The sequence below is a fragment of the Balaenoptera acutorostrata genome, chromosome 17, assembly GCF_949987535.1.
Source record: "Balaenoptera acutorostrata chromosome 17, mBalAcu1.1, whole genome shotgun sequence".
NCBI lineage: Eukaryota > Metazoa > Chordata > Mammalia > Artiodactyla > Balaenopteridae > Balaenoptera > Balaenoptera acutorostrata.
Window position 1 is genome coordinate 42,863,161 of NC_080080.1, and position 23,816 is coordinate 42,886,976.

A 23,816-nucleotide genomic window follows, 5' to 3' on the forward strand; every position below is an offset into this window, starting at 1 on the left:
ATATTCCTGTCCCTTCCACCTCTCTCCCAAGTGTTCTGCTTCAGAGAGTAATATGTTACAGATGATACAAGAATTAAGAGCCGAACCTAGTGCAATCTTCTGTTATTTTACATAAGAGGGTAGGAGAGGGTAAGTTATTCGAAGTCCTGTGACTTAAGGGAAACATTTTTAGTATTGAACAATTCCAAAGGCAGGAGCTCACATTCCTTTAAATTATGGTTTCTAGCTCACCTGTCCTGTTCCAGATACACACTTAGCTGACAGTGATCTCTGAAGAGGTGACTTTGAATTTGCTCTTACGATATCTAAACGGGATGAATAATCTGGTGGATACAGAGAATTTCGGAAAACCTGTTGCAAAGACAAAACGTTATAAAGTGATACTAAACAATGGAAATCTAGAAAATCATGTTAAGTTCCCCTTAGTTTATCATGTTAAGTTCCCCTTAGTTTAGAATTTTTTTAAGCAACTCCCCTCCCCACACTGGGGACAAAGTTTCATTTATTTATTGTAAATTTAAAACAAAAATCAAAAAAATAAAAAAAATTTTCATTTGGAAAGATGTAAGCTAAAAAATTCTATTGAACCACTTAAGATGATGACGGGCCCTGAAACAGTCACTTTAGAGCTTTTGCTGGTGAAACGTGAAAAGCTCCTACATTCAAAGAGTATGCAAGCCGGTGGGAAGACTAAGTCACACCTTTGATTCTTTGGTTCTGCCTCTCCTCAGTATCAGTTTAAATTCACTGATGGCTTTCACAGTACATCACAGAAGAGTAAATGGAGCCACTCTAATTTATGGATTCCAATCTCACTAGGATCTGGAATGCCATCGCTTGTCGGTTCTTTTTCCTTAAAGCAGTAGTTCCAAATCTTACTGTGGTCTTAAGCTTCCCTACCTGTAGCTTTTCCACCATTTCTGTAACATAAAGAAGGCAAGTCTGTCAGATGTGAATTTCTTCATATTCCCTCTTTTTTTCCTCTTCACCCTATCCTTTTCCTTTTTTAAAGCAAATGTCATTCTGATTCTCTCCAAGGTGCACTTTCCCTTTAGCGAAACTTCAAACCAACAAACAAAAGCTCTCTCCAGTTTTCCTTCCCCGCAAACAAGCAAGATCCGATCCGTTAAAAAAAAATTACTTCAAGGTATAACTTTACTTTTTAAAAAACTTCTCAAACATCATACTTCATTTGTCAGCAAACTACAATTAGGCTTTCCCCTTTCACTGAAATTGGTCTTGCTGTCAATCACCAAAGTTGTCTTTCTGTCTTCAACTGACCTTGTCCTGAAACTTCTTTTCCATGCATGCCATCACTAAACTCTTCATGTGCTAGCTGCTCTATTTCTTTGCATCCCTTTTTCTACTGCATATACCTGAAATATTTTTAAAGGGTTTCCCTTAGGCCACTTTACCTTTTTTGACACCTTTCTCTGAAAGATCTACATAGTGTTTAATGGCTACCCTTCCACCAATTCTCTGTAGACTCTTCTGATAGCCATATTTATGCTCCCTAGTACCGTCTGTTCTAGACTAACACTGTCCAATAGAATCTTCTGAGATGATGGAAATGCTTGCTGTTCAGTGCTGTCCAAAAAGGCCACATATGGCTACTAAGCCCTGGAAATGTTTACGTGACTGACGAACTGAATTTTTAAGTATAATTTAATCTTAAATAGCCACATATGCCTAATGGCTACTATTCTGGACAGTGTAGCTTTGGATTCACCTTTACAGTGAAAGACATTACCAAAACCTTAGACCAAGCTAGAAGCCTGGGCATTCTCCCTAAATTTCTCACCTGAGGTAGTTCTATTTTAATTTATTGACTCCATACATCTTTAGCTTACTTAGAATTAGCATACTACAGACCAAAATATGATTTCTCTACTAGAAAACTTTGGCTCCTGACTATTGAGAGTCTAAATGCCTTAGGTGACATTCAAGGCTTACAATCACCCAAACGTACCCATGATACTTCACTTGTAGCATGTATACCTATGTGCAGAACACGTAATACTACTGTGACTTTGCAGTGCTGGTTCCTCAGCCTGGAATTTCAGCGCACTTACTCATCCTTCAGGAGCCAAGTCAAATGCCATCTTTTTTCTGCTTTCCCCTGTTCTCTAGTCAGTAGCTCCTATTGTTTATACCCTCAGTACAGCTTTTATCTCACTGTTTTGTAATTACATGTCTGTTTCTACAACTAGTTTTAAGTTCCTCCAGAGCAAGAAGCCTTCTTTTATCTTTGCAGTTCCTTCCAGCTTAAGACAGCAGCCTGGTAAACGAATGATGTTAACATGAACTTAATCTGGGTGTTTTGAGAAAAAAACGACCCAAACTAAGGGATGTCTCTACACATTTCTTTAAACCTTAAAGAAGTGCAGGACACAAAAGGAATCAAGGGATGAAACTTAACGCAAGAGGTATGACTTGGTTTAAGGGCAATTTAGGCATGCTAATAATTAGGTTATTGAACAGTTTACTGAGGACCCAATTATATTTTGGTGCCAGACATGGAACCTGGCATCCTGGTATGATATCAAAACTGGATGACTCAATCCACTGGTATTTGGAAGAAATATATTTTTGTTAGAACAACATTCCTTATTTTAGCTTTTCTAGCAAAGATAAAAGTGGGAAATGGAAGATAATTTACAACCCTTGGGGTAAAAGTCTAAACCAGCTGAATATTAGTCTCCTACTGCAAAACAACAGATTTACAGGAATATTAATTTATTGGCAATAATGCATTTTCCAATATGGTCCAAGATCTCTTCTAGGAGTGAGTCTCAAGATCTGAATATGCTCTGAACTGAATGTACAGAGGTGATCTTTTGAAGGGGAATATGGGCCTGACAATACTTTTTATGTGAAGAACAAATCAGGTAAGATGGTTTCTGATAACTAGATGCAAAAAATTAGCTGCTGCCTGAATAAGTCAGGACTGCTATCTAAGAACAGCAAATTATTTCTCTGTTCCTCTCTGCATATTTTCTCTACTTGTTTCCGAGAAACTTGTATTTAAAGGGTCCTTCCTCATCTTGGTAGCTGTTTGATGTAATTTTACTTAGACTTGTCTCACACAACTTTCCCCAGACTGCTGTCCTCTCCTTTCCACAATTTCTGTATGGCATCGTAGTGATAGCTTAGGCCTATAGTTCATTACATCTCAGGACCTTTGTATATCTATCTGAGCTCTCTGCCTGAAAGCTGTTGCCACGTATCCTACTTATCCCTCAAACTTCTGATTAAGAAATCATTCTTTGATTCTCTAGACTATTTAGAATCCTCCATCACATACATTTGCAGCACACTCTATTTTTTTCTTTATTTTTTCTTTCTATATTTTTTTCTTCTTTACATTATAAAACGTAAATAGTTACACAGTATATTTTTTAAATGTCTGAACTCCTTTTAAGTTTCTGCTTTTTGACAACTTGGACCAATTCTTGTAATGCTAAATCCTCGGCACTTAGAATGGTGTCTGGCATATAACAGGTGCTCAATAAACAGTTGATGAATGTACTTTTTATGAATGTACTTTTTATTATACTATAAGTATCTCCATTTTAGAGATAAGGAAGATGAAGCATGAAGAAGTTAACTTGCTCAATACTGCCCCATTAGAAAAAGTGGGGAAGTTCATACTCAAAAACACATCTATCACACACAGCCCTGAGATCTTGAATTTTTTTTAATGAATCCTACAAGCTACCTAGCTAGCTGACGAAAAACAGTGGTAAGAGAAGTGGTAAAGGAAGTGGTGTGATAAAAAATATCTAGGACCTCTAGAATGAGAAAGAAAATCTCGGAGTCCAAAGGGCTTGAAGGAACTTTTAGTGACTTAGTGACAAGTGTATTGGGTCAAGGGTATTAGAAAAAGGAGAATGAAAATACTTGTAAAGGGAACTTATGTCTTGTAGGAAAAGTGGGGGATCAATTTTGAACCTGCCACTCAATATAGTGTTGTTTCTTGTAGGAAATGGTTCATGTCACTCATCAAGAACCACGCTTCTGGCAGTATAGACAGGAATAAAAACACAATGTCTATAGTCAAACTTCTGGGTTTGGCTCCCAGCTTTGTTACTTACTAGCTATGGGATCCTCTGGGAGGTTCCTTAACCTCACCGTGCCTCAGTTTTCTCATCCACAGAAGTGAGGATAATAAATACTTTTTTTTTTTTTTTTTTTTTTTTTTTTTAAATTTATTTATTTTATTTATTTTTGGCTGTGTTGGGTCTTCGTTTCTGTGCGAGGGCTTTCTCTAGTTGTGGCAAGCGGGGGCCACTCTTCATCACGGCGCGCGGGCCTCTCACTATCGCGGCCTCTCTTGTTGCGGAGCACAGGCTCCAGATGCGCAGGCTCAGTAATTGTGGCTCACGGGCCCAGTTGCTCCGCGGCATGTGGGATCTTCCCAGACCAGGGCTCGAACCCGTGTCCCCTGCATTAGCAGGCAGATTCTCAACCACTGCGCCACCAGGGAAGCCCAATAAATACTTTTATTAAAGTTGATGGTAGGGTTAAAATAATACAATGAAAATGCATAGATCAGTAGCTGGTTCAAAGTAATCACTATATAAACATTTGCTACTTTTACAAATTACAGATAAAAGCTTGATCTATTTTTTAAAAAATAGGATACAAAAAGGAGTAAAAATTTAGAAACCTTAGCTTTAGTATTTGGAGGAAATAGACACTTAAGAAGCCATCTATTAACAGTAATAGAAATACGATCGTGTATGCTTAGCTGAGGTAAAACTGCGATCAGATTTTGACACTGTAAAATGTATATACACATACTAAAACATGTACTTTTCTTCATTTTGGCCAAGCTATAATCTGGTTTTACTGAATTCAAGTTTCTTGGAACCAGTAGAGTAGTGGGAAGTGAAGGCCCAGGGGATCTCTTTATAGATATTTTAGTTAAAAAAAAAAAATGGAATCTTCAAAATTATGAAATGCCAGACACTCTCAAATTCTATCACTTATTAATATAAAATTCTGGTTATATCTTGAGACTACGTGGCCTTTTCCACTTCTACTGTAGACAGAGTATATCTCGAATATTTTATCTATTTCAGCAAAAATACTTTGCCTTTTTTTCCCCGTTTGGAAGGTAAGATTGTAGGACATTAACTCTTCAGGTGAGCTTGCTGAAACCAGGCTTTGATATTTAAATGCTCTAATGTTAGCTGGCCAGTAAGATTTATTTGCATTTAACTATCAGTACAAAGCAAACCTACATTTATTTCACAGCTTACTGATTAAGTCCCACAAAACTAGTTAGAAGCCAGATTCTGCTATTTACTAGCTAAGTGGCCAAAGGCAAGTTAAGTTACTTAAAACCTCTACACCTGTTTCTTTAGTTGTAAAATGAGAATGATAACAGTACCTGCATCACAGGAGTGAGTGAGAAAATGCATGTAAAGCTTTGGGTGTTGTGGCATAAACACTCAAATGTTAGCTCAAATCAATAAATGCTATTTTTAGCACATGTGACATATCACTAGTCAAAATGATACATTATTTCATGTAATGGCTTTATTTCTATGTTTTACTAGATATTAATCCTTGGATTAATCCTTGGAACTCTACCAGGGTTAATTTGAAAAGTTAAAAAATAAATAGAAATAAATAGAAAGTCATACAGGTTCAGCTATTTGGAACTGCATACAATAACATCTAAACCATGTAGTGTTCTAATTTAAGATATTTTTACCCAAACTAATGCTTTCTTTTAAACATTTCCATATCAATAGAAGAACTGAGCTTAGATGGACATAGTCTTACCTCTAAATCTTCTTCTTCATCAATCTTTTGTATATTTTGGTAGGCAGCAGTGTAGACCTCTAAAGCTTTGCCGTGAAATAACATTTCGATAGTGATAAATTCTGAAAATATAGTCTAAAAAAACAAGGATTTGAATTTAAACAATCATATAAATTGCTTCATGAATTTAGTAAATTTATTCCTTACTATATAGTCTTGGCATTTTATGAGATACAGAGGTATCTGTTTTTCCACAGGGCAGATGAAGTACAAAAGATAACTGGAATAAAAATAGTTGCAAAGACCTTCTGCAGCAAAACTTTCAAATTACACAAAATATTTCCTATCTTATTATTTACTTCGCTTTTTTAGTCGGTTCTTCTATTAGTTATTTATGATTTAAAAAAAGATTTGACTAAAATGTATGTCATTATGTACTCTGTTGCTGAGTGCCTATAAGTATTAGCTAAAGCAGTTTAGTTCTGAAGCTGTTTTTTTTAGCAACTCCAACTGATGTTTGAAAGAATGTTTTTAGGCAAGAATTCTATCCCATCATATTTATATGATACTTGTATTCTCTAACCACAAAGGGATTACTTGGTAATAATGACATTCCTACTACTGATAGTAGCACCATACATCTGCATAGAGCTTTCCAGTTTACAAATATATGACTTGTCCAGTGTTGCTCACAGCTATAATGTTAAGACTTGGATCTGATTCTTCAAAGTTATAGCTCTTGCTCATTGTACTGTGCTGTTCTCGCTGGAATCAATCATTTCCTTCGCAAATAAACTACAGGTAAACTCTGTGAGCATGATGATGACAACTTACGGTAGGGAAGGTCATGAGCAAAGAGAATGAATAAAGATGTGCATGTTGATCTAAACAGAGGTGAGATAATTGGTAGGTAGGGAAAGTATACAAGCCAGACAAGTTTGCAATAAAATAGGATCTATCCTTTTGTTATCTTGTCCCTTATCAAAATAAAAAATCAGAGCATTAATGTAAAGAGAAGTGGGCAGAATAAGAATAGGATGGAAAATACTCAAGCATTGTCGTTTAAGGGGCAATATAGATGAGATGGGTCAGGCTAGAAGGCAATAGTCAAATACTCATTTTCCTTCATTTCTGCTCTCCTGTGTTAACCACCCAGATAGGAGTAGTCCTGCACCTTGGAAAGTAGCCATACAGATATCCCTTCGTGTCCTGTGATTTTTTTTTTTCCCTCTCCATCTCCATTCTTAAGGATTAGAAAAATATTTAAGGGAGAACTAACAGGCTTCTGATTGCTACTCAGTGGAAATAGATCTGTAGTTGAAAGTAACCCTTCTGAGCTGCCAAGCACATATGTAGGGCTAAATGCAAAGATTGGGCTCTGGGATAAATGACTTATAACTATAACTGACAATGACCTTTACTGTCACTTCATATAGGTCACAAAGTGCTCTGGTATACTGGACTGGCAACTGGCTAATAAACAGCATTATGCCAAGGTACAACTTCGGATTCCACACCAAGAATCACCAGATACCTAGGAATACCTTAGAGGGAGAATAGCTTTTGACTACGGCTGGTACTTCTCTTGTCAGTCTTCCTAAGATAGTTGACTAGCTAGAAAGTAAGAGGTTAAGCTTAAATCACTCAAGTAAGTTGGGTATTACTCCTATTTTTAAATAGTTCTACAAATGAACATTCTAAATCTTTAATAGACTGGCACACTATTTAATAACTAATGAAATCCAAACATTTACAGCCTTATTACATCTAAATCTGTAGGTTTAGGCTTAATTCAAGTCTATTCCACTGTGGTAACTTTGAGGAATATGGAAAAAATTCAAAATAATTTAAAATATTTTTTGAATATTTGAATATAGTTATTAAATCCCTGATGCCAAAATCTCTGAATGTGATGTCATCTCTGAACTAACAATTTCTTAATAATAGCATTTTATAGGAGTTATATTCCCCTTAGCTCATAAGTAAGCCCTGAAAATATGTTGATATGTCTGTCACTGAAGAATGATACATTATTTTGGTTTATCCATATCCTCTGATAAGAGAATCTATTACATTCTCATTTTAAAAGACAGAGCTCAACTTTGAGTCTGTTAGCATTTTGCAGTCTCAAAATTTAGTTTCAATTAGTGATAAAAAACATTTTAAGAAGTAGCTTTAATTAGTAAATGGCTATTATTTACTACTTGGAACATGAGGGAAAAATCACTCTCAAGTTTTGTGATACTTTGGTTTAATCCTTTATGGTTTGACCTTTTATTTCTTGACAAAACATATACTATATATCTATTTAAGATGGGAATAGCCCTGTTAACTCTTCTGTCAAAAACAGTGATGGAGAGTCAGTGGCATTGCTAAGGTAGTATTCCAGACTTGGAATTTTTGACCCAAGAACCATGAAGCCTTAAGATTATCACAGAGGACAGCTATATCCCTGAGTATAGTAAGGAGGAAAAACTACCAGTTATACTTTTTTTTTTCTAGCTATTGATAGAATTTCATAAAACATGGGAAAATGGGCAGAAAGGAGGAGGATAATAGCAAGGAAGAATTAGATGACAACTGGTATAAGAAAGAACATAAAAACATTGTGTTTTTAAACTAAAATAATTTCAGTGAGTCACTAGAAAGGTGGTGCAACTTTGAAAGATCCATTCATATTTAGAGAAAATTTTCCTCAAATAAACATAGCTTTCAGTGATCTCATGTAATCTGCTAATCTGGAATGGGTCAGTATGGTCAGGGACAGGCATTCACGCATTACTTTTCTTCCTCCTTTTCAATTTTGTGTGACTAGAAGGCCATTTGGGTACGTACTTAATTTTTATTGGTGGGGGGGGTGGGGGAGCTAATATGAAATTCTCTACCCATTGGCAAGTATTCTGCAAAGCAGGTAGCCTAGTAGTTTAAAATAGGGGCTCTGGATTAAGATAAACCTGGGTTCAAATCAAGATGGAAACAAACCAGCTGTGTAATATTAAACAGTTTGTTCTTTTTCCTTATTTTCAACATCTTAGGTTTTGCCTTAAGGATTAAATGTAATCCAAGAAAAGGTATAGTATGGTAACTGGCTTAGAGTAAGTGCTCAGCACAAGTTTGCTATTTTTATTGCCCAAGGAGTAAACCAGCTAAATTAGAAACTGTTCCTTATCATAACATTAAAGCCTCTATCTGGTTTAATTAGAAAGCAGCATATTTAACAAAAAGGTCATAAAAGGTCTTGTTAATAATTTTGGCAAATAAAGGGGAAATGACAGCTCTCCAGAGCAGAGGCTATTTAATAAATGTCAGGAGAACTTTCTATCCATTTGAAAATAATAAAGTTAGACATCTACCTCATACCATATGCAAAATACAACTGCATAAAATAAAATATTTAAAATATTAAAAAATCATACAAATACTAGAAGAAAATATGAGCAAATAATTATATAATCTTGGGGATGAAAACTCCTTTCTAAGCATGACACCAAGGCAGAAAACAAAAAGGAGATCAATAGATCTGGCAGCAAAAATAAGACTTTAAGGTGGTAAAAACATACCATAAGCAACAAAATGGGAAAATATATTTGCAACATATCTTCTCTTTAATATAATGAGTTAATTTTCTCAATATAAAGAATTTTTACAAATTAATAAGAAAAATGCCAACACAATAAAAATATAGGCTAAGGTCAAATGTGAGTAATTTACTAAAGAAATAAAATGTCATTAAATATATGAAAAAATACTCTGCCTCAACAGTAGTAACTGTAGCAAATTAAGATGATACTGATTTTTCAACTATTAGATTGGCTATTATTAAAAATACTACTACTCATCATTGTTACATTGGTGTGCTCATGTAAGGTTCTGCAGAAATGTTAACTAGTTAAAGCTTTGTGGACAGAAGTTAAAAACAGCTATCCAAATTGAAAGTGTGTATGCTCTTTGAATGAGAATGCCACTTCTAGTAATTTATCCCAAAAGAATAACTGGACCAGAAAAAAGGCTGATGTTTAATGATGCAATGACATCTATAATTGCAAAAATAAGCTAGATGTCCATCAATGAAGGCTGGTTAAATAAATTGATATATCCATATAGCAAAATACTATATGAGGATGCCATAACGGACAATATGGACCTTTGTTTCCTCAGCACAAATATATCCATGATATATTAAATTTTAAAAAGAGATGCTACATATAGTGTGGTCCCATTTAAACAAAACTGTATAGTGGTATTAATATTACCTTTCTCATAGGACACTGTGAGGAGGAAATGAGTTTATCCATATAAAATGCTTAGAATATGTGACATAGTTAAATTAATGTCTAAGAAATATTTGTTGTTGTTATTATTCTTATTAGCATATTTCTTGTGTATATTTCATAGAAAGAAAGTCTGGAAGGATATAAACCAAAATGCTAACTGCTTATTTCTGAGCAATGGAATTATTACATTTTTCTCAATAATTTTATGAAAAAAAGTCATGGTGATTTCATATTTATTTATAAGCAAAATAAAGTTACTAAAAATTAAGTTTTGAAGCTATTTCTTGCTCACGTCAGCTACTTTACCAATACTGAATTCCTGTCCCTATCTGTTCCAGGAGTGACCCCTGGTCAAGATCGTTTTCATAGGTCAGAAATTCCCTTGACACCATATTACTGATGACTTTTCCCATTACGTGGGAAACAAATAGGATTGTGAGTTTTCTTCCACATTCTATACAACTAAGTTCATACCAGCTTTTCTCAGAAAGACAGATTCTCTGCAAGGTTCCTATGAAAAGTCTTTTCCTAAAAATTGTGCTACCTTACTAATTAACACTGCTGCTAAAATTCAGATGGACTTGTCAATTAACCCCCACCTCAAACATAGTTAATACAGTTATGAGCAGTGCTCACTACTGCCAATCATTTCTACCCCCAGGGAGGTTAAAGAAAGACCCAGAAGCTCTGCCTCCATCTGAAGCAGTAGCCTGATAACAGGTACAATAAGAATGTTCGTAAAAAAAAAAAAGAATGTTCTGTGTCTGCTTCTCCCAAAACATGAGCGGGATCAACAGTTTTGACTTTTCCAAGAATTTATCTCACAAACAGAAGTGTTTGTCAGACATGGTAAAATCAACGTGGCAATATCTGAATATCGTTTTTGTTAGAAATAAGGGGGTGGTAAAGTAACCCTTCTGATTAATTTTCGAGGCTTTTGGGTATAGGATCTGTGCATCCCTCTTTATCATAAAACATCTCAAATGAGGCCTAACTTGGAAAAGGAACAATTTGACAGTAAGGAGGAAAAACATACAGAACAGAGATTCATAACCTTAACAGACTCTAGTATTAATCTCTGGAACTCATATTTCTGGGAGTTTGCTAGAATCATGGGGGTCTGTATTAAAAGTGTACACTTTCACAGATGACATGATCTTGTATGTAGAAAATCTTGAGGAATCTGCAAAAAACTATCAGACCTAATAAATGAGTTCTGCAAGGTTGCAAGATATAAGATCAGTACACAAAAATCAACTGTATTTCTGTGCACTTGCAATGAACAATTGAAGTGAAATCAAGTAAACAATTCCATTTACAGTAGCATCAATAATCATAAAATACTTTGGAAAAAGTTTGAGAAAAGCACAAAACCTACACTTTGAAAATTATAAACATTGTTAAAAGAAATTAAGGATGATTTAAATAAATGGAAAAACAGCCCATGTTCATGGATTGGAATAATTAATCTTAAGATGGCGGTACTCCTCAAATTGACCTACAGATTTGATGCAATCCCTGTCAGAATCCCAGCTGCCTTGTAGAAACTGACAAGCTGATTCTAAAATTCATACCGAATTACAACAGATCCAGAATAGCGAAAACTATCTTAAAAAGGAACAAAATAGAACTCACACACCCTGATTTTAAAAGTTACTACAAAGCACTGTTAATTAATCAGGACAGTGTGGTACTGGCATAAGGACAGACATAGATCAATAAGAATGGGAGTTCAGAAACAAAACCACGTCAACTGATTTTCAACAAGACTGCCTAGACTTCAATGAGAAAAGAACAGTCTCTTCAACAAATGGTGCTGGAACAACTGGGTAGTCAGTCACATGCAAAAGAATGAGGTTTAACACCTTCAGTTCACATGATACACAAAAATTAACTCAAATGCATCAAAGAAAACTATAAAAGTGTTAGAAGAAAACATAGGGATAAATCTTTATAATCTCAGATTGGCAATGGATCCTTAGATATGACACTAAAAGCACAAGCAGCAAAAGAAAAAGATAAATTGGACTTCATCAAATTTAAAAAGCTTTGTGCTTCAAGGGACACCATCAAGATAGTGAAAAGAACTCACAGAATGGAAGAAAATAAATGCAAAACATATATCTGATAAGGGATCTGTATCCAGAATATATAAAGAACTCTTAAAATGCAATAAAAAAAAGATAACCCAATTAAAAGATCGGAATAGCCTTTTTTCAAGAAAGATATACAAATGGCCATAAGCATCAGCAGGAAAATGCAAATCAAAACCACAATAAGATACCACTCTACACCCACTAGGATGGCTATAATGAAAAAGTCTGATGAACAACAAGTATTGGTGAGGATGCAGAGAAATTGGAACCCTCATATACTACTGGTGGGAAAATACAATGGCACAGCCACTTTGGAGCAGTTTCTCACATAATTAAAGATAGAGTTACCATATGAACCAGCAATTCAACAGGTTATATGGTTGAACTGAAATGAAATGTCCAAGAGAAATGAAAATATGTCTATACAAAAACTTGTCCATGAATGTTTATATCATTAATCATAATAGCCAAAAGGTAGAAACAATCCAAAAGTCCATCAACTGATGAAAAGATAAACAAAATGTGGTTAATATCCATACAATGGAATATTATTCCACCATAAAAAGGAATGAGATACTGATACATGCTACACTATGGATAAACCTTGAAAGCATGCTAAGTGAATGAAGCCAGTTACAAAAGCCATGTATTGTATGATTCCATTCATATGAAATGTATGTTCAGAATAGCCAAATCCAAAGAGACATGAGATTAGTGATGGTTGCTTAGGCTGGGGGAGCAGGAAGGTAAAAGTGTGTACTAGGCCTCACTTTGAGATGATAAAAATGTTCTAAAATTGAGTGATGATGGTTGTACATGTCTGAACACACTAAAAACCACTGAGCTGTACATTTTAAATAGGAGAATTGTATGGTATATGAATTATCTCTCCATTTTTAAAAAAGTAGGTTTTTTCCTGTCTTCTTTTTTTTTTTGTGACCACCACAATACTTCCCTCTTCCAGGGTCATGATATAGCAGGCCAAGAGAGAAGCTTGGAAGCCCTTTTCTTCTCTGTGCACCCTCCACTGTGCAGTCCCTTACTCCATGTCCTACTGCTTCAGGAAATCCCAGGTCGTAGGAATTGTAGTTGGGAATTCTGCACTCACTGTCTCTGCCCGTTTTGTAATTGGTGATGCTCATGGGATTAAAAACACCTGTAGAGTTGGCCAGCATGCAGATGGAACACTGAAGTGAGCCTAAAGATCAGAGACACAGATTGCCATGTGTAAAAGAGAAGTTAGTAGGCATGAAGAACAGTGGTAGCGTGAGGAATCAGGCTCCCAAGTCACTAAAGAAGCCCTTAGGTGGCAATGAATCAGACATACCTCACAAGTCTCCAATCTCATTTTTCAGATTAAAGCTAATTATTTTAATCTTCCTTCCCTTCTCCCTCAATTTAAGAGAGGATGTCAGCAGTTGTAAAATGTTATGTCCTACCCACACTCTCCTACGTCGGTAAAAGGGTTTGTCTCAGGGCAGCTCCTGAGGTGCTCTTCCTGAGTAGCAATCTACACAGCGGAGTGCAGAGTAAATTGAAAGGCTTACTTTTTTTTTTAATCTTCAGGACCAAAGTAGAGACGTTTGATTCCGGCTATCAGAAAAGTCAAAGTTCTGAAATCCTATGAAATTATGATAGGAAATTTTAAAAAAATAAAAGGGCAAATGAATGTTGTTTCATGGATTGTAGAGAGGAATGATACAATTAAGTGGCAGATAATGCCTATTTTATTGATAAGAACATAACTTTTGAAAGCAGGATATTTTCTTTATTAATAAGTTATTAAAATGACAAAAAATACTTTTCTTTAAAAGCTGTTCCAGGAAAATTTGCAGTGAGCCAAAAGGCATCCTTAGATGACTTGTTTTAAAGGACATAATGTGATCGTAAGTAATCCTCCAAATCTTTCCAAGATGCCTGTGAGAAAGTCACTGAAGACCTTCTCAAGTCCATGATCCTGAATGTCTACTGATGTGTTATAATAAGTCAATTCTTATTGGCGGATGCAAGTTTATGTGGTTAGCTACTCTTATTTATTTGATAATATGTAGGTATTAGAAACCTATAAGCTATTAAAATTAGTGATAGTGTATCATAATGGAAAGCACCGATTTTTAAAATACATAATTGGTTTATAGTTCAGACTTTTGGCTATGATACTTCAGAAAAGTTACTTTATATCTCTGCTTAATTTTTTTTTTTTTTTACATAGTATATGATAACACCACCTCACTTTCATGGGGTTGCTCTAAAGATTAAAAGATAATTTATGTAAAGTGCCTGGAGCCGTACCTGATACATAAAAACATAATAAATGTCATTTTTCTGTGATTAACACTATTTGTAATAACATTTGAATATCTGGCCTCTGGTTGGGAATGGAGCCCCTTTAAATACCATTGTTTCCATAAGAAAATAACATTTGATATATTTTTGTTTACATCTTTTTCACACAGACTATTTATGGACTAAAAAAATCAGTAATTTAAATTTGTCATAAATTTAAATAAAAAATAAGGTTAGAAAACATATTTTGAACTTTAACAGTTACTTTGTTACCTTTATATCCTTTATTTTCTGCTTTTCAAAGCTGTCAATAGTCTCCTCCAGATGGCGAGTTGTTCGAGCAGCATCCATTGTGGCCCTTTGTAATTCAGTTTCTGCCTACAGAAGTGTCCCCGCCAAAGAACAGGAAAAACTCAAGTCAGAATCCATTCGACTGAGTCTTTTTGTAAACGCTACCGCTGCAGTACTGGCTTTTTGCCATAACAGTGTCAATCATTCAAAATATATTTTACCACATAAAATAAAATGATCTATACGATAAACACATGCAGAATAAAGAACTTTAAATCTATCAGGTGACATGATTCATGATCTCAAACAAAAGAAAACAAAATTCCTTCTCTTTCTGCATACAAAATCATTTTTTTTCCTATATCACCCTTGAATGATTTACTGTAAAACAATTTTCTATATTTTCTACTGCTTTCACATATTTCACTGTCTCTGCCATTTATCATACTCTCCTTTTCTCCTCACTATCTCTCTCCCCTTTAGCCCTTTCTCCCCCCAAATACTTAAGTATTTTCAATCTTCTAGTTCTCCAAATGCATGAAATGTTTCTACTTCTGTAATATCCTAATCAGGTAGAATAGAGTATACACTACAAATATTTATTTCAGCATGGATTTTCTATTTGTATATTCTTCTTATAAGCTAACAATATTACACTATTACTACTTAGTTAATGCTTATTACAAAAAATATATACCAGCAACTAATAAATTAGATGGAAAATCTAACGCTTTCCTTCAAAGTACTCATACTATCTAGATCCATGTTGTACAATCAATATGGTGGCCACTAGCAACATGTAGCTATTTACATTTAAATTAATTAAAATGAAATGTAAATTAAAAAACTGGTTACTCTAGTTGCCATTTCAAGAGCTCAATAGCCATATATATAGCTAGTGGCTACAGTGCTGTAAAGTGCAGAACATTTCCAATCTAATCATGTATTTCTCTTTAAAAGAATCATCTCTTCCTTAAGGACAACAGTTTGCCCCGAAATATTTAAAATTTTTTGTTAAACAATAACATATTTTTAAAAACATGGCCCTATTTTCTGATTAAATTCTTTCTAATAATGTTCTGTTTCCTATGTTAGTACTATGTTTACTCAAAAGTATCACGTATCATCATCTTAATAGTTACTCCATAGGAAAAATTTGCAGTTGTGAATCAAAGTTTTGTGACACATAATATTATGACATTTAAGCCCTTGCTTTCTTTTGCAAGAAAATGTATAAATTGAAATAAGTAAAAAGGTTTACTATAGGGGTCCATCTCTTCACACATCACTTTACTACCCACCTGTGACTGAAATTTTTCATAAAGGAAAAAAATACATTTCAAATAGAACAATTTCTTCCAATAAATTAAAATCATATGCTATTATAGAATTATATCTTCTTGCAATTAGATTATACATTAATCATAACTTTATATTGATTATATACTCTTACAACTAGGTTAATTCAGATATACAATTTCAAGAAACTAAGCATTTAAAACATATGTATATATATCTGTGTGTGTACGTTTGCTATATAGGGTGTAAAGTTTTCTTAAAACCATGCAAACTTTTATGCTTTTAATCATAACCAGTAATCAAAAACAATTCTATTACTGATCTTCAGATTTTTAAAAATATAACTATCACAGGATTATAAAAAAATTTCTAACAGTTATGATGCATGTTAACCTTTTACTAATGAGAATATTCAAGCAGACTATTTTTCTAATACTGTTCAGTACACGACTTGTGAAATTTTTTACCGTGACTACTTACTTTTGACTTAACGTCTTTTCCCTCCCCATTTATTGACAGTTTCATTTGAAAATCTGGAAGGGTAGGTAGAGTTGGCTAAACTAGCAAAGAGCAGGGAAGCAGAAGCCACAGCTGGGACATGGGTATCTTAACCTTCTACCACACTCCAGCAACTACGATTCATTTCTTAGTCTCAAATCCTTTTACTCCAGCATAGCCACATGCCTAAAATCGCACAGCTATTTTTAGCCAAGTGGATACAGATTTCTATTTCTTCCTTTTGTTGAAAATTCTTCAAAATCCTATAACATACCAATTTGGGTAGGAGATACTTTTGATTAAAATACTGATACAACTTTATGAATAAGGATATCAGTATATTTAATGAAATTAGTCATGAGTGCAAAATGGCTTATAAAAGAGTGAGCCAGATTAGTGTTTTTCAAACTGTTGCAAGCAGCTTTTTCAGAAGCCACCAGGGGCCTTAGGGGGTCCAGGCAGAGCACTGGGATTCTTCTTTACCCAATCCTCTTATATTAGAACTACTCTTTTATTTTATATACTGAACTTTAATGTGCTTCTTTTGAAGATCAGATGAATTTTAAGGGTCTATCCTGGTAAATATTCTATGATGCTATGATAGAATATCTTTATATTTATAGTGGATGCATTTATATGTAGACTGTCCTTTATTTTCTGGTTTCAGGTTGTCAAATTCCACTGGAGTCCTACACCTTTCCCACTGAGTGTGGGAATTCATTTACAGCCATAATCTATTCAGTTGCTGCTTTATCTCCCCCTGTGTGAACTCCTGACCTGCTTTGTCTATGGTGTAAGACAGCCTCCTCCACAGCAGTGTTTACAGCAAAGCACCAAAGTCAGAGGCGTCTCTGTCTTAGGAAGACATTTATTTCCACATCGAGTGTCCACAGCAATACCCCTGAATCAATCTTACCACCTCCTCAAGATTCCAGATGTGACATTTTTTCTGCCCTTATGTACTCTCCCCTCCTCCAAACAAAGCAGCAAAATTTTGACCTCTGGCTTGATTCTTAAAAACTGGTGATATTCCCTAGTCTCTGCCTTAGTCCACAGTTGTCAGTCATAGATTTTCCAGCATTCTCTAGTTTGTCTGACTTGCTTGAAACCCAAACTCTATAATCTCCAGTTTGTAGATCCTAGCCATGTGGCTGCACATTTTTATTACAAGGTTGGGCATATGTATCTTTGGTCCAAAGGAAGGAGGACCAGGCTGTCGGTGCAGCCCAAAATCACTAATCAAGGGATTCCCCTCAGAAATGGAGATGTTCTGGAACCTCAAATGTCCCCAGAGAGTCAATCCTCATGTGGTTTCTGGCAAAGGTGGGCTGTAAAAAACCTTAAGGAGGTAGGGAGAAGACATAAGGAATGGGAAAAAGAGGCAGCAGGATAAGTTAGTACTTTATATACAACTGCACCTATCCCAGTTGCTGGCAATTAGCCAGGTGCTGTTTTCTTTATTTAGTTTATTTATTTATCTATCTATTTATTTATTTATGGCTGCATTGGGTCTTCGTTGCTGCATGTGGGCTTACTCTAGTTACAGTGAGCAGGGGCTACTCTTCCTTGTGGTGCACCGGCTTCTCATTGCGGTGGCTTCTCTTGTTGCGGAGCACGGGCTCTAGGCGCGCGGGCTTCAGTAGTTGTGGCTCGCGGGCTCTATAGCGCAGGCTCAGTAGTTGTGGTGCACGGGCTTAGTTGCTCCGCAGCATGTGGGATCTTCCAGGACCAGGGCTCGAACCCGTGTCCCATGCACTGGCAGGCGGATTCTTAACCACTGCATCACCAGGGAAGTCCCTGTTTAGTTTTGAACAAGGCACATTCTAGTTTAACAAATAATCATTCTGAACAGAAGAACCTTGTTACAGTAGACACTCCTATTTAGATCTGTGTCCAGCTGTGGACCTCAGTTATACTCTTGAATCTCCTGAGGGTCTTTGGCTGGAAGTCATAATTGTGGTTTCACATAGCTGTTGTTTTTTAAGATGAAGGGAATTTTACTGGGAAAAAAATTATTGTTCCTTCCTTTTCTCAAATGCAGGGCTGAGAGGGCATTGATATATTAGGATTAATGATAGATCTTTAACTTTATAATTAATAGTCATCATTTATGTAAAAAATCTTAGAATTTTGTATTTATTCTTTATAAAAACATCTACACTTCTGAGTGTTTTATATTTTGAATGTCTATTGTGGAAAACAACATAAGAAGACTGAATTAAGTTGTGTATTCTCTTTAAAATTAGCTAATTTCCATAGTGAGAATTTGTAAATGCATGTGTTTCTTTTCAAACTTTACATTCATATTCTTTGCACATTTAAAGTAGAAATGCATAATTTCCATATATATTTACTTCTGTACTGCATACCTTACAAAATATTTTTTTAAAGACCCAAATTCAAAGGATACAATAACATGTCGATCAGATGGGTTTCTCTGGCGTGTTCTTTCTAACTGAGTTAACTGTTTAGCTTCTCGATTCCTTGCTGTTAATGTTGCTTTGAGGTCATCCTGCAAACAGGCATTTTTTTTTGTTAATAAAAATCTCTTATTTAAGAAGTAAAATACACACTTCTCTGTTTTAAGAATGGAAGAACACTCCCTATTTGATCCAGGCATCATTACCACAGGAATTATTACTACTGCATAATCAGTGTGTGTCTTTTTGTGTGACACTGTGTGCATGTGTGTAGTTTAATATCCTCTCAAATAATGACACAATTTCAATGCAAAACTATATATATATTTATATATATGAATATACACACACATAAAGTTTTGATTGTGGTGGTAGTTACAGATGTATGCACATTTATTAAAACTCAGTGTACATTTAAAACAGGAGAATTTTATTGCATGTAAATTATACCTCAGTAAAGTTGATTTAAAAAATAGAACTTTGGGAATGTGATGTATACCCTGGTGACTAGAATTAATAATACTGTACTGCATTTTGAAAGTTGCTAGGAGACTAGATCTTAAAAATTCTCATCACAAGAAAAAAAAATTTGTAACTATGTATCGTGACAGATGTTAACTAGACTTATTGTGATCATTTCATAATATATACAAACATCAAATCGTTATGTTGTACACTTGAAACTAATATATGTCAATTATACCTCAATAAAAAAATTAAGAAAGAAACGTCACATTCATTTTTAGTTTACATGTTGTTGCCTGCTTTAAAACAAAAATATAAACAAATTCATTTAGTAAAATAATTTCTGTCCATGACTGTCTTCATGACTATAAATATTAAATATTTTAAAGTTTCCATAATAAACAAAACAATGCTTTATGATGCTACAGTAGTATATAAAAATACTTCCTTATTCTCAAAGTTCTAAGAACGCTTCAGAGTGTGTAAAAAGAATGACTAAACACTACTCTGTACCTTTTATTAAAAGGACAGTTATTGGAAACCTCATATATTTTGCCAGAATACCTAATAATAGTAGAAAAAATGAATTTACTTACTCGTTTCATTTTTACAATGGTTCCATAAGCTTTCAAAGGTTCAACTACTTTGGCTTCAAGTCTTTCAACCTATTGAAAATTATTATAAAATATAACTGAAAAGAAACATAGACATATCAAAATTTAAATTCTGAAATAAAACCTGTGCTGTCGAACCTGAACATAATTACTACACCGATTAATATTTGAAATTTTTAAAATTAAAATGTCAGTTACCTTTATAAATAAAATAACCACCAGAAATTGATAAGACTCAGAATCTAAACTCAAATACATTAAAAACTGTTAAGCTGTGCAGTAGCAATAAAAGGTTTTGGTAAGTTTTAAGACATCTCAAATTTTATTACAGCTACCACTTTCAGTGTGTTTAATACTTGGATGGATACTTTACATACATTATATCCGAAATGTAAAAGCCCAACCTTCCAGATAAGAAAATCAAAGCTGAAAAATATAGCATATTGGAAACATTTAAAACAACACAATCCTCAAAAGCAAAAAAGCCTACAGACCACTTAGAGAACAAGATAAATGGTGTTTCTGAGCTGTTATACTGTATGGTCGATCTCTCTTTTATTTAGAATTAAACAGTTTTTCTTAAACATTACAATATTTACCAAATTTTGAGTAATTTCTCCTTTTACTAATAGCACTAGTGGAAGGCACTAAAGAAACGGATTTTTTTTTAAAGGCAAGTATATAACTATAGCATAAGAAAAATAACTCCTGGACATTAAAATTTTCTTTTTCAGGATAGCTAATACAAGATGACATGTATTTAATTGTTTAAAATGAACATGTATTACTTTTGTAGCAGGAAAAAGGCTTTTTTTTTGATGATACACGTTTATATAATCAGTGAGTGTATACCACTTCATATTCATTTTTGTTTAGTTTCTATAAACAGAATGTATACGAATATTTCATTTTAAAAAATTTTAGGAAAATGGAGAAGATCAAGTTCTCATTGAGCATTTAAATATTAGGAATCCTAAAATCAAATCCATGAATACTCAGGATTATTTATTCCATTTCAAATAATCCATACACTGATTATTCAGTGTAAAGATTAGCCAAGTCTTTTTTTCTGTTCTCCTTTTTGTAGCCTACCTTTTGTTCATTGTTCTTTAGCACCTCCACCATTTGGTAAGCAAGTGAAATAAAAAGAACAAATGTAAATCAATTCAGTTTGCTATTTGATAAATAGCATAAAGGTTTTCTAGAAAGGGGCACTAAAATTATTGGCTAACATAGGGTTCTAGTATTATCTGTGAGTATAAACTACTTTTGAAACATTAAGTTCCCAGTTACACATAACTGAGAGTTGCTTGTTTATTACAGAATAAATATCATATGACAAAAATGAAACATTTTCCCCCAAAGTACCCCCAAAATTACTACTCAAATTTCTGTATGATTAGCAGTTATAGGTTCAAAGATCATTATCTTCTTTTTGACTTTGAGGTTGTTTTGATAATTGAAATTTGTTTTAGGCTTTTAAAAAGGAAGAAAAGCATTGATGAGAAAAGTACAAAAGAAGCAATGCAGCTCTAATTGGGCAACTTCTGACAAGTTAAAAGTTAAAGTGAAAATTTCTGACCTGTGTCTTGAATCCTGAAGTAAATATAAGTGAAAGTGCTGATGAGGTATGAAAGTAAATGGGCTTTAACAACTTAAACAATTACACCACCACCTTCTTCCCTCCCCCCACCCCAAAGCAAAAAAAAACCAAAGAAACCCACAAAAAACCAAAAAACTCCACAAAATTTCACTACTGGTTTGTATGCATAATACCATGGTGACTAGAATTAATAATACTGTACTTCCTTCCCGCCCCCCCCCCGCCCCGCCTTTCAATGAAACATTGGTCAACTTTCCAGAGCATGGAAGCAGCAACAAAAATCTCTTGTTCATTTACTACTTATTCACTCACATTACCACTTCCAACATCTTCCATCTCCAGATATACTTTAAAATATACCTACCTGCACACAAGACACAAGTCATGCTCCTTTTCTTCCCTGGGGTACTACGTTTACTACGCCCTGCAAATAGTCACCCCAGGGCCAAAAGTTGGCAAGTAAGGTGGGGAAATTCAGGACTTCAAGACACCCTAGAGTTTAGTTTGAAAACGGTAAAATCACAGGAAGCGTCCCTTTAATAGACTTACACAATGTTACCGACATGAAAAGGTACGTTTATCATCAAGAGTGTGTTCGCCACTGCAGTTAGGTAGATTACAAGTCTTCAGGGCTCCTCCGTCCACTACGTCAGGGCTCATTCATAACATGACGGTGTGACTTCACTCCATACCTCTGCTTGTCGATAATCCTGAAGTTTGGAAAACTCGTCAGCAAAGGTTTTCAGGCCCTGCTTTAACTTCGGGGTCTCTGTAGAGGCATACACGTTGATTTCATTCACCAGGAGGTCGGCTTTGTCTCGCAGTCTGGCAGTTTTCCGCACATAAGCGGCAAAGATTTGGCACAGCTCTCCAAAGTGCTTCTCCACATTTGTGACAGCATCTTGCAGTTGTCTGGTTTGAGCATCCCTAGAGAAAAAGGTGACAAAAAAAGCAAATCACTCTCATTTGAGATGAGATGGCTTCATCTTCACGGCAATTTGATTATGCCAACATTCCCGGGGTATTTTGCAGCTTCGACGGCGCAAACCTTCAAAGATCCCACCATCTCCCAAGGCCGATCCTCCTCCTCTAGGTCCCCATTCGGGGCCTGGCCTCCACATCCCACAGTGCAGGCGCACGAAGAAGTCTGGCTCCGGCCGGCGGCGCCGCTGCGGAGTGGCGGCTCCCGGGGCAGCTCCGCGCTGCGCTGCCCGGGCGCCCGGCTGCCACCCGGCGTCTGCACGGCCCGCGGCAGTGCGGGGGCCGGCGCCTGGGGAGCGTGAGGGGCGGCCACCGGGGCTCGCCGCAGCCCAGGGAGATAGGCCCCAGAGCGCGGCGGCGACTGTCCAGCCCCCGACCCAGCGCCGGAGCTCGGCGCGGAGGCCCACGGAGGAAGGCTCCACTCCCCCACCCGAGCCCTCGCGTGTGGCGGCCCTGGGCAGCTGCGGCCCCGGGGCTGTTACCGGTTTTCCAAGCTGCGCCTCAACATCTTGCGTCGCGCACGGTCGGAGACCCCGTTCTGGGGCCCAACGCCAGGGGCTCCGCAACGCCCGGGCGTGCGCGGGGGCGCGAGAGCCTGAGAGCCCGCCCCGCGCGCCGCCGCGGCGGCCCCGGCGTTTCCACGGCAACGCGGCGCGCGCCCGCGCGGTCGGCGCCGGCGTCCCGGAGCGCGGCGAGGGCTCCGGCAGGGCCAGGGTGCGGAAGCGAGAGAGGTGCCCCCGCGCCCACCCGCGCCCGCCGGCCGGCGCGTCCACCTGCGCGCTCCTGCCCGCGCGAGCGTCTGGAACGCGGCGGAAGGCGGGCGGCTGCCGGGCCTCTCCGCGTCCTGCGGCGCGCCGCCACCAAACTCCCGCCTCCGTCCCTACATGCTGGACTGTGAGCAAAGCAGGAGAAAAGCGGGTCAACCGGTAACGAGGAGGGAGGGAAAACTGGAGGCCAGTGGGGCCAGTCTCTGCTTATGCGACGCTGAGTCTTAGAAACGGTGCTCATCTTGTCCACTTCTCTGTGTTGAAGCCGAAAGTGTGGGCTCTTGGAAGGAGCGGTGCTTTCCGCCTTATTCATTTATTCAGCAAATATTTACCGAGTTCCCATTTTGTGGAAAAAATAATGTTCGACACTGGGAATAATACAAAGATAAGAATCCCCTCCCCACCCCTAACCTTCCCGGCCCTGAGGGCCTTAGAGTTTGATGAGGAGAC

General features: G+C 36.4%; 1 protein-coding gene across 2 annotated transcripts in view; it reads right to left on the bottom strand.

The window, feature by feature from the left end:
- CIBAR1 (CBY1 interacting BAR domain containing 1) overlaps positions 1-23,403 on the bottom strand; it is a 26,538-nt gene extending 3,135 nt beyond the window's left edge. The window contains exons 1-8 of one of the 2 annotated variants that reach the window (XM_057531789.1): positions 23,082-23,403; positions 22,311-22,545; positions 19,998-20,066; positions 18,927-19,028; positions 16,021-16,026; positions 14,702-14,806; positions 5,794-5,907; positions 232-351 (exon numbers count right to left, since the gene is read on the bottom strand). In XM_057531789.1, the coding sequence (XP_057387772.1) occupies positions 232-351; positions 5,794-5,907; positions 14,702-14,806; positions 16,021-16,026; positions 18,927-19,028; positions 19,998-20,066; positions 22,311-22,545; positions 23,082-23,107 (777 nt within the window). In that variant the 5' untranslated portion in view covers positions 23,108-23,403. The remainder of the gene's footprint in view (positions 1-231; positions 352-5,793; positions 5,908-14,701; positions 14,807-16,020; positions 16,027-18,926; positions 19,029-19,997; positions 20,067-22,310; positions 22,546-23,081) is intronic. The other variant, XM_057531787.1, reaches the window with a different exon arrangement.
- Positions 23,404-23,816: the final 413 nt, after the last annotated feature.